General features: G+C 42.0%; 1 protein-coding gene across 1 annotated transcript in view; it reads left to right on the forward strand.

The window, feature by feature from the left end:
- The window catches only part of slc1a7b (solute carrier family 1 member 7b), a 64,480-nt gene extending 52,192 nt beyond the window's left edge, over positions 1-12,288 (forward strand). Inside the window, exons 9-11 of the mRNA XM_033621136.2 lie at positions 8,726-8,860; positions 8,992-9,091; positions 11,125-12,288. Coding sequence (XP_033477027.1) covers positions 8,726-8,860; positions 8,992-9,091; positions 11,125-11,385 — 496 coding nt within the window. The 3' untranslated portion in view covers positions 11,386-12,288. The remainder of the gene's footprint in view (positions 1-8,725; positions 8,861-8,991; positions 9,092-11,124) is intronic.
- The last annotated feature ends 3,622 nt before the right edge of the window (positions 12,289-15,910 follow it).

Consider the following 15,910-nt stretch of genomic DNA (forward strand, 5'->3'; position numbering starts at 1 on the left):
GGGTGATTTTCTAATGACGCATCACAGCGTTTTCAGCGACTTTTGTGCCACCAAATGTGGATGATTTTTAGTGGTGCATTGTCAGCATTTCCAATGGTGTTTGCACCACTAAATGTTAGTGTTTTTTAGTGTCACATCACAGCATTTTCAGCAGCTTTTGTGCCACTGAACTTTCTTTTTTTAGTAACACATCATGGCGTTTCCAGTGGCTTTTGTGCCACATAATATGGGTGTTTTAAGCCAAAACATGATCTTATCCTAACCATAATTAAGTCATTTTTGTGCCAAAACAAAACCACATGTTGACCACAGTAAGGAAATGTAAAGAAACAGTCAAGTTTAAAGTATCCTCCACATAATAACATACAATTGTGATGTATCCATAATTTGCAGCAATGTACAACAGTGACATTTATTCTGGCAACTGGGTTGTTTAATATGCCTCAGGCCAACATATTGCAGCTAAGAAAACTCTAAAATAGGGTCACTCTAATCAAGAATTGTGCCTGGAAGTAGAGAAAGTCTCAGCAGGCACACCATAGATACAGATTTGCAGGAAGAGGATGGCCGATTATACTGATTATCTCAAAAGAGGCAGGAGGAAGAAATTATTGATAAATATCTTACCTTGTGCAGTCAAATTGTCTTCAGTGGGAAATCACAGTTAGGCGCATTAGAATTGAGAGCACGTTATTCCTGAAGCCAGGATCAGATAAACATCCCTGGAATGAAAGTGTGATAACAGTATACAGTTTCAAGGCTTTAAGTAGAGAGAGCTGGAATAGAAGATGCATCCCAACCTTTTTCACTCAGTTACACGAACCCTGACTTCAAGTTTCAGCATGCCTCAGGATTGTTTCCATGTATAGAAACACACTAATAAAAGAGGTGCAAGACACGATGCATTGTAGAAATGGTGCTAACAACACAGTTTCAGACAGTCTTTCCCTGAAGACATCCATGGTGTTACACTCTGTTGGAAATGGTTATGTGAGGAATGAAATAGAGTGCTCGAGAGAGAAGTATGAATCCCCCCTGCTCTCTGTCTTCAGCACACTTAGCCAATCACAAGTTGGTTGGGTGTGATTGCTGGGTTGTCAGTTTCAGAAAGTCCCAACAATTGTCAGACTCAGTCCTGCCAAGTCCAAGGGGAGGTGTGGGTGGAGGGGGGAGAGGATTTCAGACAGCATACTGATGCCTTTAGGTGTCTTGGATCCAGGTTTTAATCTCTTTGACATTGATGGCTCCACTCTGGGATGGCATAAACACAAACACTGAAACTAGTCTAGAAACATGGACAGTTCGAGAGCAACAGTCTACAATACAAGAAGAGGCAAAAAGGTCTAAATTACAGTGCATGAGTTAAGGGAACTGACAGGATTACATTTCACTGCAGCTGTACCTTGTATGATTTCATGTGACAGATAAATGATTCATTAATTTTTAATGTCTTCAGTGCTGAAAAGCAGGGAATTCTCACTAATACATCAATATGGTATTCTCGGAGATTCCTCCTCTGCTTGGAGTGGTTTTGTCACAGTTCTGCATTTCTAGTCACCTGCTCATTTCTGCACCCAGTTCCCATTCAGTAGTTTTCCATTCAATCTGATTTTCTCCTCAGCATCAGTCACTCCGCCGCATCAAGGCAACTCCATTCACCTGTTCCTGATTACAAACAACCAGTATATATACCCCAGCCGTGCAGAGACTCTTTGCCAGATTGTTCTTTGCAAATGGTCTCACTCTGAATTTGTCAGAAACCGGTTCTTGGTCAGTGACAAAGCCATCACGGGGAAATGTGGTATGACAACAATGAAAGTTGAAGTGGTGGAAGTCTGAGTAGGGAAGGCGGGAGAGGTGATGGGAGGCCAGTGTTCGCTTCCTGTAAGATTGTAAAGTCAAACCCTGTTGTTTTTTCCTAAACCTAACCACATGCGTTTGTTGCCTAAACCCAACCATGTGCATGTGTTGGCGAAGAAAAAAAAACATCAATTTGCAGAGTTGCACTGACGTAGTTTATTTTGAATTTGTATGCAAAGTAGAGGGTGACACGGGAGTGGATTTTCAGTCCCGTCCCATCCCACTCCCACAAAAATAATCCCATCCCGTCCCAATCCCACAAGAATGACTCCCGTCCCATCCCGCTCCCGTGCTGTGTTTCAGTTACAGTAAAAAAAAAAAAAAATATATCTATAGTACATGGATCACACAATGCCTACCTTAGTTGAATATAAACCCAAATATGGCATCTAATGTTGTGTTTTGATGTTTATTGCCTAATTATTTTTACATTGACTCCACCTTGAAGCTGTTCAGAATGACAAACACATTTGATTTCTGATGTGGTCAGACAACACGTCATAAGAACCAGTTCTGAGAGAGAAAAATGTAGTTAAAGTATTGCAGTAGAAGTAGTGTTTGGCTCCTCTGACTGGTATTATTATATATGGCATCATTAGATTATTAATACTGAAGCATCAGTGTTAGAGCAGCAGTTACTGTTGTAGCAGGTGTGCAGTTAAGTTGGTCGTATTCGCTCTTTTTGTTGAGATGGTTTTAGAACAAACCCGGCACACCGGCTCGTCCAAATTACTGGGCTGCCCTCTGTCATTTGGTTTAAATCCAAAACACTCCCACACAGGGGCCGTGGTGTTTGGTTTAGGAACAAGTTCCCTGTCTTTCTCTTACGCTCAACTCTCTGTTTTCTTCTCCACCTCGTCTCCCCCTCACGAAGATCGCACTGTGTGTGTGTGTGTAGCCCGTAGCCCCGCTTCCCCCACAGAGACAAAGACGCTCAATGACAAGAGCTTTCCCTCCGTTCATTACGCTAATGAACCAACTCACCTGGCTGCCAGATGATGCACGGAAGTGAACACTCTTGTCGTCCAGTCTCTTTGGTGGAGAAAGACGAGGAAAACAAACACACATGAATATGGCAATTAATCCCTTTTAATTTACCGTGCAATTAACCGACTTATCGCATATCGCGACAGGCCTAGTTATGATACCCAGTCCCACCCGCTCCCGTTGGATTTTTTTCCCATCCCGTCCCAATCACGTGAAGAATAGTGAAACTGATTCCCATCCCGTGGGAATCCCACGGCAATCACGTGACCCGTGAAACGAAAGGGTATTTTGAAAACACACGATGCATGTAACAGACTGAAAATGACATGGCGTCCCAGAACTTCAGCAACTAACGGACCCAGGGTGCCTTGCATGTCATATCTGGATGTGGAAAATCCATGACCAAACATCAATATGTGATGAGGTTGGAGTGAGAATGTGGTGGTTTTTCGCCGCTCATGCAAGACTCTCCAGCACTGTATTGCTGACCCTGCCTGCCTCATCTGATTCCTGTTAAATGCACCAGTCTTCTGTCCTCGACCATAAGATCTGCTTCTGCATCCTTGATTGTTTGCCTTTGACTGTTTGGGGTTTCCATCTGATCTGTGGCAACACTCGCCATTGTGTGGGCATCCTGTGAGTACTCACCTGCTGGCTTCTCGATCCTCCGCCTTGATCTACCTTCTTCCTGTCCCCTACTGGTTCATCTGCTTGGACTGAGTACTTCACTAGTTGCGGATCTTCTACCTCCACAGCTACATCTCCTGCCTGCTCCTACATGTCACCATTACCTGTTACTGTGCGTGTGTCCGGGCTAACATCACCACCCACTCACCTGCTTCCTGGCCAGGTTCGTACCGTTGGGCCAGCCAGGCTGTTAAAGACTTTGTGGAGAGACTTTCCTGGAGTGTTGAACTGTACTGTGTACTGTCCTGTACCCACTGAGTTGTGACATTAAGCGTCATTACCAACTGTCCTGGCTTCCTGTGTGCTGCAATTAGGTCCTCATACAACCCATTACAGATCAGCTGGAATAGCGAGGTAGAAGTGCAAATTAAAGAAAGCACGTGTATAATTGGAACAGTGCGAAAACAATAATCTGCAGTCAGTAGCATTACAACGTGCCAGCAATACAAGATGAAGGCAGGCTCCATTGTTCTTTAAGTGTAAAGCAAATAGTGACCCTCATGTGTTTCACCCTGTCCTCAGTATTGAGGACACGTCCTGCACGTACGAAAGTTTCAAAAACCAAGGAATTATTATAAAACTTCTAGTCTAGTATCTCCTCTCTTTGATCTTCACAGTAGATGTGTAGATGTTATAACCAAGACATGCACAGAAAATGTGTTAATGTTTAAACGGTGAGGAAAACACTATTGCGATGAATCTGTAGCATGAATACTGATGGAGCATATGAGGTCTCTGGCGTGGCTGGAATATTCAAGAAAAATCTTTTACTGTTGTGTTGTGATAGTTGACTTCCAAAAGTATAATTTTAGATGCACCTGTAAAGAGCAGTGTCATAAATTAGTAATTAAAAAGGAAATGATTTTGTGTTTTGTTGTCAGTCGTCAGCGTCTCCTTTCTTTGCCATTGTATGTTTTTCGATATAATTCCATACAGCAACTGTAGATTGAAACTATCCGCTTATCTCTCTCTGGAAAGAGCCATGTGGCCTTGATAAACCGCCATATCCGAGTCACGCCACTGCTGGACCTCTGACCCCACCCCCCCACGCTCCCCCCCACCATCTCTCACCATCACGCTGTGATGAGCGGTGGGATCATCTCATCCTCAACCTCTGGATCTGCTGATATCAGATGTTCACTAACATGTCGTTCACTCTCCACACAGTCTCTACTGCTCTGCACTCATCTCGTTAAACACCAGAGTGGATGCCTTTAATCAATATGTGGTCAGACAGTTGCTATGGACACAGAAGTCTTTTGATTCCATCCTATGAACAAATTGAGAATAAGATACTTGATTAATTAAATCAGTGTCCTCGATGAATGTGTCCATCAAATTCTCATAATCAGTAACTGCGACAAACGCTCATCAAAACCTCCAACCAGCTGTCTGCTGCTGCCCACAGAGAAAGTAGGGCAGCTCAGCTCAGTCTGTGAGGACAGTGCCACTAAAGGAGGGTTGAATTATATTTGAAACCAGTTAGGAAACCCTGGCAACTGACATTCAATACCAAAAAAGACCAGTATGTGGATTGTGTTGCAGGAATTTTCCCTTAACCATTAAGGGATTTGAGGGGTGGCAGCAACCTTATTGTTGGCATAATGGCCAAAATGTGTCCCCCTTGTTAACCTCCCATCCCTCTGCATCCCACAGGTCCAGACCCAGAGGTTGTCCTACCCAGACTCAGACCTATAACCAGTAAATTATTGAGAATTATTAAATTTTGATGGAGCGTTTCTATGTCAACTTGTGCAGCATTTATTGAACCGGATTGGCAGACCAGGAGAGTCACAGACAGACTGAGTAGTATCACACATGATGCTACTCAGCCACTCAAATCTGTGCATTCTGATAAGCATTGTGACATGAGTGAGTGAGATATACACACACCGGAGAGATGACATGAGACGAGAGACAACGGTCAGAGAAATAAGAGTCAGAGAGAGGTAACTTCACATGATGTCTTCTAAAAAGACAAACTAAGATACCAAAAACAGTGATTTTAATCAAAAAATGGACAGTCTCTTTATTTAATCAAATATTTTTTATTGAATTTTCACATATTTAAAACATTCAAACAGGAAGCAGCACAGAAACAGTGCGCACAAAGCCTACATACAAGTCTCACATCGTTCCAAATACACATACCAATTGTGCTCACAATTGTTTTCATATTAGACCATATACTAGATGATCAACATATTAAAGATAAGTAGATAAGTAAATAAATTAAAGATAAATAAATTTTAAAAAATAAAAATAAAAAATAAAATAAATAAATAAATATTTTTTTTAAAAGGAAAAGAAAGTATAAATAAATTGATTCAAAATATAATTAAAATAAAATTACGATAAAATCAGCTGCCAGGATTGCCTGTACCCACAGAGAGAAATTCCTTTTCAAAATAAGATAAAAATGGTTGCCAGACTTTATCAAAATTTCGAGAGGAGCCTCGAATGGTGTACTTGAGGTGTTCAAGTTTGAGGTGTGCCATCACCGTCTCCACCCAGCGTTTATGTGACGGTGGTGCTGCCTTCTTCCACCTTAAAAGAATCAGTTGTCTAGCCAATAATGTGGAAAAAGCTACAACCTCTGCCTGACTTGCCGATAGCAGTGCCTCATCCAGCACCACACCAAAAATGGAAGTTAAAGGTTTAGGATTGATGTCTTTGCCACATATGAATGAGAAGGTTCGGAATACATCTGTCCAGAATTTAGCCAACCTGGGACATTCCCAGAACATATGGCTGAGATCAGCCGGCTCCAGGTTGCATCTGGGGCAGGACGGGTCAGAGCCTGGGTAGATTTTAGCCAGGCTGCTCCTGGACAGATACAGCCTGTGGATAAATGGACAGTCTCTTACATGTTCATTCTTCCCACAGCAGTTAGAAAATAGCATGTCTCATCACAGCTCAAGTTTTATTTCATTCATTCATATTGTTTCCTGTTTTACTTTCAAACTCACATCTCCTCATGTTTCAGATCACTTCACTTCCTGTCCCTATGTGTTTTCCCTCCCTTTTGAAGACTTCACCTGTGTCTGATTGTCTGTCCCGCCCTGATTAGCCTCACCTGTGTCTCGTTGTCCTTCCCGTCACCAGAGTATTTAAAGTGTGTCTTGTTCTCTCAGTGCCAGTTCATCGTAACTCCTTGTGCGTCAAGTGTTCCAGCCTTTTGTTTCCCAGTGTCCTCTTCTTGTTTTTTTGGATTTGGCCTCTTGAGTGCCTCATACCTATTGGATTTGTTTGCCTTCACTGATCTGTCTGTGTGCCGAACCTACCTTTTGACCAGTAAAGACTGATAAAGTTGTGCGTTTGATTCCACTCTCATCTGGTTCACCAGTTGTTACAGTGTCATCCGTAATGTACAGTTATGTAATTACCATAAAGTTATGGAAGCTAGGCTTAGATAAGTAAAGTTACTATGGTTAGGTTTAGGAAAAGAACGTGAGGATGTACCTTTAAAAAAGTTCATATGGATCCAAACACACAACTCCAGGGGAAAGTCCTGGGTTTGTGTGACCCATCCTCCACCCTGACCTGCCTCCTGACAAGCGCTCAGGACTGCTTCCTTGTTTACAGCGCATTGGTCACGTGATTACAGCCTTTCAGAATACATGGGATGTATGAATTTGGGTGCATTGCTTTTTGTAGGAAACAGACGAGAAAATTTGTGTGAAAAGCCTGAACATCACCACTCAAATGACAACTGAGGGCCCTTCAAATATTTTAAACAATCAGTCCAACAAGTTGTTTGTCACATGAAATCATACAAGGTACAACTCATTTGTAGAAATTTGTATGATTTATTCTTTATTAGATTATTAGATTACATTGCACTGAACGACCAGTGATCAGGTCTGCCTAGTGTAGATGGCAATCACAGCACATTAGGGCAGGACATGGCACAAAGCAATGGACAAATGTAAACAGCCTGCAGAGATGAGCTGGTATATCATGAGTTGGTGTAGTTAACTTTTGCCAAACTCTATCTGAAGTGCAGCAAACATATTTTTTCTCAAGAGACACTCTAAGTGCAGTCAATTGTTCTTTTATTTTTAACAAAAATATACCGTCCACTTCGTTGAGTACTGGTGCAGTAGTGGCCTCAACAGAAAGTCACTTATTAAAAAAGTAAAAAACAAGAAAAAATGGACACACACACCCCAGTACCCAATGGATTGGGAAATATCTTGCACAGTAGAAAGAAATAGATCCACACACCAATAGCTCCCGTTGAAAGGATTTTAATGCCGTGTAACATTTGGAGTATCTATTTGTTTCTGCTCGTCAACAGACAGCTCCACATCAGCTGCAGCTGTCTTGGTTGTTTTCAAAAATGTCTCAAAGCTGCTCCTCTTTACGGTCTTTGTTTCAAATACACCCCACATTAGATAAACAGTTGTGATCGGCCGGGCACATCTCAGGCCTCAGCTGCTGGAAATCTGTCCAAAGCAGAGTTAGACCAGTTAGACTGGACCTACAAAGAGGAGGCGACAGTGGAAAGTAACGTGTGGGTAGAAGAGCAGGTGTGTTGGCTGCCTGATTTCAGTGATGCTGTTCTTGCTTTTGTTTTTCTATATAATTCCATCAGAGAGTAAAATAGATGGACAGACATTCAGAAAGAGGGGTGGAGATATGCCATTCGTGCAGCACTCCTGCTACGGGCACACACAGCACGTGATATGTGTAGGGCAAGTGCTGGAGGGGCACCGAAGCAGCATCATTAATCATAATTATGTATATCACATTAACTGTCATAGTTGAGGCGCTCTCAGACACAACGCAGTTTGAGTTGCACTGCTAATGGTTCAGTAAACACTGTGCAGCACCAGCTCGGCTCACTTTTAGGTTACAGTTATTAATACAGCCAGCTGCCTCTGATGATCAAAGTTCTTCAAAACTGAAGACTGGGACAGGAACATCTAAAAGGTCTTACTGTCATCAATGCAGAACTCTCCAGTCTCCAGCAGCTGCTGACAGATGCCTGTTCTATACTGTAGCTCTTCTGAACATATGTACAACGTTTAAAAAATGTTTTTACTCTTTTGTTCCGTGTGAGCAAAACAACACGTCCTTGAGACTTGAGACATCCTGCAGGAACTTTTTCTTTACTTGTTTTATTTGTCTTTAATTTCTTAATGTTTATGTTTGTTAAGTGACGTCAGGTTTCTCTCTAAACCTCCAGTATCACAGCCACTGCAGCCAGTATCGGTGCAGCAGGGATCCCACAAGCTGGACTGGTTACCATGGTGATAGTGCTAACATCCGTCGGGTTGCCAACTGATGACATCACTCTCATCATTGCAGTAGACTGGGCACTGTAAGTAATCGTACGATCCAAACTAATCATAACAGAGCGAGAACACATGAGGCCCATCGTCTTTATCTCTTCTTCATTTGGCCAAAATATTTCAGTTTCTTTTCTCCCTCACATGTCTTCCTCTCCTACAGAGACAGATTCCGCACCATGGTGAATGTCATGGGAGATGCTTTGGCTACAGGCATCATGGCACACATCTGCAGGAAAGACTTCATGAAAGAGGGAGATGGGGTGAGTTCTAAACGTGGCTTCATTCACTACAGAAATCGATAAAACTAATCATGAGACATGTACAACTGTGTACAACTGCGGCAGCATTACACACAGGCAGTTTTAAAGGGTATTACAAAAACGTGGCAAGGGCTGCTTTTATTGATCGAGCTGCTACGATCAAAGGCTGGTCCCCCTGTGTGCTGTCGATACTACTTCCTGAAACCGAAAACCACATGACGCTATTTTTCTGTTTCTTTAAATGTTAGAGCTTTTGCTAAACATAATAGCAGACATTTAGGAGGGGAGGATGAGTTTCTCTGTAATTACTGTGATGATAAATTATACAACATCTCCGAAATATCATTGGAAAAAAAAAGCATTTATTATGAGGAAAAGAATACAAAACTGGCTGAGTGGCTCCTTTCAATATGTTGTTTTCTTTCCATCCTGCTTTCATTTTATTCTTCCCCTTCTTAAAGGACCAGTATGTACGATTTAGGGGGATATACTGGCAGAAATGGAATATAAGTTATTTTCTTTAGTGTATAATCACCTGAAAAAAGGGGTTGTTGTGTTTTCACTATCTTAAAATGAGATGTTTATATCTACATAGTAGAGCTTAGATTCTGTGCCCGAGCCCGAACCCGACCCGATCCGTGGGCGCGGCACCCCCTTGATGGCGCCACTGGCCGTGCACATGTGAGTTGTCGACGGTGACAACGTGTGTGTCGGCTTCATCGAGTGTACCAAGTCCAGCCCGATGCTGGTATATGACAGCAAAAAGATGGACACCTCGACACTTAAGAGGCACATGACGAAGGCTTGCCATGGAAATCTAGACGAAACGGGCTCAGGCTCATAATTACAGTTAAAGGGATGGGCCTGGCTCAGACAGAACATGCACGGGCTCAGGTGGGGTCGGGCTGGATTTTTTGGGCCCGATCTAAGCTACTACATAGGGAGCTGGTCCTCATCTACAGAGATCACCATGTTTCTACAGAACAGATAAACCAAACACTGGCTCTAAACAGGGCCGATCACGTTTTTGTGGCAGTCGCTGTAGTTAAAAGCTCATCTGCAACAAGCAGCGTAAAAAAAAACACTGATTTGTAATGTGAAACTGTTTCATTCAGTGTTTTTTACCAGTTTAAATCACTGGGTCTGTATGTTTTGGAGAGGATGAGACCTCTGCGGATAATTCGTGTGGTGCATGTGGTGAGTGTGCTGCCTGTCTCCAACATGATAAAGAGCATCAGAGGAACAGTGATTTGTAACATGAAGCTTCTTTATTCAGTGTTTTTAATGGTTTAAATCACCTGGTCCGTTTGTTTTTGAGAGGAAGAGACCTCAGTTCCCAGTAGAAACCTCCTAAACAATGAAGTCAGAAGGAATTTTTACCAAGAGAATATGCAGCTGGTTGCAATTTACAGTCCTCACTGCTATATGCCACTAAATCCTCCTAAATCACTGATTCTCAACCTGGGGGTCCTGACCCCCACTAGGGGTCACCAAAGCTTGACCTTCATGGGGTCACGAGGCCTTCTTGATTTTGAATAAAAAGTTCCATAAAATATCAGGAAAATTCATCTCTGATCTCATATTTACAGGAAATAATCTGCTCAAACTTCATCCAGTGAGTTCATTATTTGACAGTTTCTCAGTTGTTCTGTACTGTGATTGTTATGCATTTAATATAATATGAAATATCCATCAAATATGTCAGTTAGTCAGGGGCCGTCAGTTTACTCCATGATAGAAAAAGGATCCTATAAGAGCAAAGGTTAGGAACCACTGCCATCGGGGCGTCGGTGGCTTAGTGGTAGAGCAGGCACCCCATGTACAAGGCTGTTGCCGCAGCGGCCTGGGTTCGACTCCAGCCTGTGGCCCTTTGCTGCATGTCTCTCCCCCTTTCACACTTGTCTGTCCTATCAAATAAAGGCTAAAACATGCCCCAAAAAATATTAAAAAAAAAAAAAAAAGGAACCACTGCCATCGATACATCTTACACGCTGAACCTTTAATTCTCTTCCTGTGACTCTGTCGGCCCCCAGGTGCCTTTGATCTGTGAGCCCAAACCCGTGATGAACACCCCGCCTCTGATGAACTGTCACAACAACAACGGCAACTACCGGCCCCCTTCTTCAGGGGTCAAACACAAGCTCGTCCCCTCCGACGTGGCGCGGCTGATGCAGCTGGAGGAGGGCGTCCGGCCGCCTTCAGAGAGGAAGAAGCCTCCGATCCCCCCGAGGCACCTGAAGAAGAGCAAAGAACACTGCACCATTGACATGAATGGCCTTGAGACCAACGTATAGCCTCCTCCTGCAGTCTCACGGATCATCTGTGCGGATGTGCTGATCACATCCTCGGAGCAAAAGACACTTGTGCAGGCGGGAGGACAGCACGGCCAGGCTCGTCTTCATCTCTCAGTTTATTGTCAGGTCAAAACTCTGTCCTGAAGAGGGAAGCCTCGCAGGGGGGAAACTGTATAGCAGGGGAATGCTTTCTGTCAAGTATCACACTGACAGTGGAGTTTAAGACACCAAAAGGACAACGGTTTGTTTCCATTCATAAAACTCGTCCTCGGTGTGGACCTACAGTGTGAGCTCACACCTGAACTGGACTCTGATTAGAGGTGTGAGTGCTCACACTGATGAACTGATTTCTATTTGATATCTATTTTATAGCATTTATGATTTTATTTTGTCTGTGTGCAACATGTGAATAAGACAAGTGTTGATTATATTTTATACTACTTCAAGCAACCAGCTGTTTGTGTCATATAAGAGACAAGACAGGACTGCAAGTGTCCAGCTTGAACTACATGATCAGGAGGCAAAGCGAAATGCCCGAATTGTTTATTTTGCCTTAACAAAGCTGGTGGTGCTACGTAGGCTGACGGGACGACAGGGAGGACAGGACTGAAGACAAAGATCAGAAACTTTACCCTCCCGCGTGGACATGTTAGAACTGTAATACGTGTAGAGATTTGTTTGAACAGCCTCAGGAGCATTTGATTTAATTAAACTTTCCTGGCACTTGAACAGCCTAAAAAAACACTGGTAATTCATCATGAACTGAGTGGTCCTGGTTTGTTGGTCAGGTGGGATTTTATGCCTCTGCACCAGGGGTAGCTATTGCCAGAGGCATTATGTTTTTGGTTTGTCCTTCCATCCATCCGTCTCATTTTTCAAATTTGACATAAACATCCACTTTGACTGAAGGATGAACTAACAAGAGTTTGGTGGTCAAAGGTCAGAGGTCAATGTGACCTTGCATCCATCCTATTCTCATAAATACAATATTTTTGGAATGTCTTGAGGGAATTTCTTTAAATTTGGCACAAACATCCACTGCGGCTTAAGGATGAACTAATAAGAATTTGGTGGTCAAAGGTCAGAGGTCAATGTGACCTTGCATCCGTCCCATTCTCTTAAATGCAATATTTTAAGAAGGCCTCAGGGGAATTTCTTGAAATTTGGCACAAATGTCCACTTGGACTCATTGATAAACTGATTAGATTTTGGTGGTCAAAGATCAAGGTCACTGTGACATGCCTGTGGATATTCTCATTTATCCAGGTCATAGTTATCTCAAGGCAATTAAAACTAAACTAAGTCCAGTTGCGTTGGATTCAGCTGCCTTGAGATAAGGTCACTGTGACCTTGCATCAGTCCCATTCTCATAAATACAATATTTTAAGAAGGCCTCGAGGGAATTTCTTTAAATTTGACATAAACATCCACTGCAACTTAAGGATGAACTAATAAGAATTTGGTGGTCAGAGGTCAGAGGTCAGTGTGACCTTGCATCCGTTCCATTCTCATGATTGCAATATTTCAAGAAGGCCTTGAGGGAATTTCTTTAAATTTGACATAAACATCCACTGCGACTTAAGGATGAACTAATAAGAATTTGGTAGTCAAAGGTCAGAGGTCAGTGTGACCTTGCATCCGTTCCATTCTCATGATTGCAATATTTCAAGAAAGCCTCAGGGGAACTTCTTGAAACTTGGCACAAACGCCCACTTGGACTCATTGATAAACTGATTAGATTTTGGTGGTCAAAGTTCAAGGTCACTGTGACCTTGCATCTGTCCCATTCTCATGAATGCAATATTTTAAGAAGGCCTCCAGGGAATTTCTTTGAATTTGGCACAAATGGTCAAAGGTCAGAGGTCACCGTGACCTCACAGAACACATTTTTACCCGTAACTCAAGAATTCATACACTAATTATGTCAAAATTTCACACAAATGTCTAAAAGGATATAACGACTAAGTGATGACATTTAATATCGAAAATGTCAATGGTCAGCTTTACTGTGACATCATCATGTTCTGCAAAAGCACTTTTCTGGCCATTACTCAGTATCACAACAGAAGGGGAGACATTAGGTCAGATACTGAATTGGTAACTCATCTTGGGTGTCCATCTGGAAACTGTGCTGATTGTATAGATCTGCTGTGCTGCTGTCGGGGGGAAGATGTGTGGGAAGCATCCATGTTTTTACCAACATGGATGTAAACTCTGAGAGAAGCTTGACTGGTTCGCGGAAGCGAGTTGGTAATTCTAATTTTGCTGCTATTTGCAATTAATCAAACAAGATCTGAATATTCTATATTTACAAGACTGACGTCAATCAGCTCAAGGTCAGGCTGGGATCCTTTGACAATATTCCTGCCCATACTGACTGTGAAGTGATTACGCTGTCACAATTCTATTGTGAGGCATATAATAAACATTCAATAGTTTGCTCTGTAGTAAGCAGAAGATTTACACTTATGACTCATCATCACTGTGCGTCATGTGTAGGTGGTGTAGTGTGTAGCTTTGCATTCAAAGGACTATTATAGGAATTATTATGTAAGAAAAATGTCACAAGGTAATTTTGTTGTTTTCGCTGAGCTTGACATTTGGCCCTTTCTCAAGCAACTTAATTAGACTACTGTAACAAGTGTTTTGTTGAAGGGACTGTTCATTACTTATGAATGGGGGGATGGTGCTCAGGGGAGGGACATGCGACTTTAAATGGTTGTATTTTGTATTTTTTTTAATTACCCGCTGAATCCCTTGACCTGCCAGTGAGTTTGAAAGGCTTGTAATTTTTGAAAATTGCCAAAATTACACCATTTAACACAGCCAGAAACTGTAAAAACAACATCAGCATACAAGACAAGAGTGACAACTGTGCAACTCCAGTGTTTCATTTTCAACTTTTAACTCTTAAACTTCACAGGGTATGTTTTTAAAATCTAACAATGGCAGCTCTGCCAAGTTACTGATATTATTGTGGTTCTGCTGCCGCCACCCCTGTGTACAATTTATTTGGAAAAACAGTCATTATATGCACATGTTGCCAAGGCCAGCTGTGTGTGCACTGTGATGTGTGTGTATACGTGATGTGTGGGCTTATTAAATTTTGTTGGTTTTGTGACAGGTGGCTGTCATGCACGCATATTCTGCTGCAGTGCACACACATCTTGTGTGATGATGCGATTTACAAGGAGGATTTTTGCTTAAGAAATTAGCTGTTTGTTGTGATGATAACCCTCAAAACCTACATTTTGTGTGGATATTTTTTTTTTAAAAATGCAGAAGGGAGGATCGTGCATTTTTTCCCAGTCACGCAGGGAGGCTCAAGGGACAATATTTGTAGCTTGGGGGAGAATAAAGATAAAAAAACAAAAAAAAAAAAACAAAAACAAAGTCATACCTTAGGTAGCCCTCTCCTCTGATATATTCAGAACAGTCCTTAACTACACGATAAGTAACATAGGTCCATCTTTACACCGTCATCTCATGAATCAGTCTCGTGTTCCAAAACTAATCCTAAAGCAAATGTTTTTTTATTCATGTTATGGTTATGACAGTATTAGTCTTGCTACTGTTATCTTAGGATAAAGAAAATGGAACGATCAGGGGCGAATATTAAGTTAGCTGGCACTTGTGCGAGGGTGGCCAGGTGTCCTGCTTTATGTGTGCAAAGCATTTTTTTCTTTTGTCCCCCAGTTAAGACAGTGTCCCGCATTTTGATTGGCTCTAGCTTTTAAAAGTCAGCCACTGCAGGACATAGGCTTTTCTGCGTAAGCTCATACTTTTCTGTGTTTAATTACACTCAGTCTAGTGAATGCAGCATTTATTGTACTAGGCATAGTGGTGTACCACATAAACAAAGGGAGAAGGTATGTGCACACATATAGACTGAATCGTAATTGTTGTTTACAAAACCTTCTGGGTAGAAACCCCCATGTCACATACATAAAATGAAACAATGATGCTTATAACTTAAGCACAGCATCTTTGAACGTAACAGTTACGGCTATAAATGAAAACAGAAATAAACAAGTTTGCCAATGTCACATATGTCTGCAACTGAAATTATAGCTAAATCAGAACCTTTATCCCTTGAACCTGAATGATCACATGTTCAGTTTCTTCATGGTACACATCACATTAAGGCTCCAGTTTACTCCGGTCAAATAGGTTTCATGTATATTGTCATCTGATCAGCTCTGCGCACAGAAACCAGGCTGACATTTCTCTCATGGAAGAAAACATTTTGTATTCTTAGATGTGTTTTTTACTCTCTACAGTATCAGGGGCCTGAGGCACAAAGCAAAATAAACTTGGTTGCACAAAACACCCTTAAGTCTTCTACTTAAGGTCTCCTTAAAATGTCCACTTAAGTATTTATGGTTTTTTATTATTTATTTTATTTTTATCTTTTACTTAAGGAATTCCCGGACCATTACACAAAAGACCTTAGCAACCAAACACGTCCGAGTTTATGGTGCTAAATGAGCAAAACGAACACACCCTGAGAAGAGCATTCTGCGAC

The sequence above is a fragment of the Epinephelus lanceolatus genome, chromosome 6 (genome assembly GCF_041903045.1).
Source record: "Epinephelus lanceolatus isolate andai-2023 chromosome 6, ASM4190304v1, whole genome shotgun sequence".
Classification (NCBI taxonomy): Eukaryota; Metazoa; Chordata; class Actinopteri; order Perciformes; family Serranidae; genus Epinephelus; species Epinephelus lanceolatus.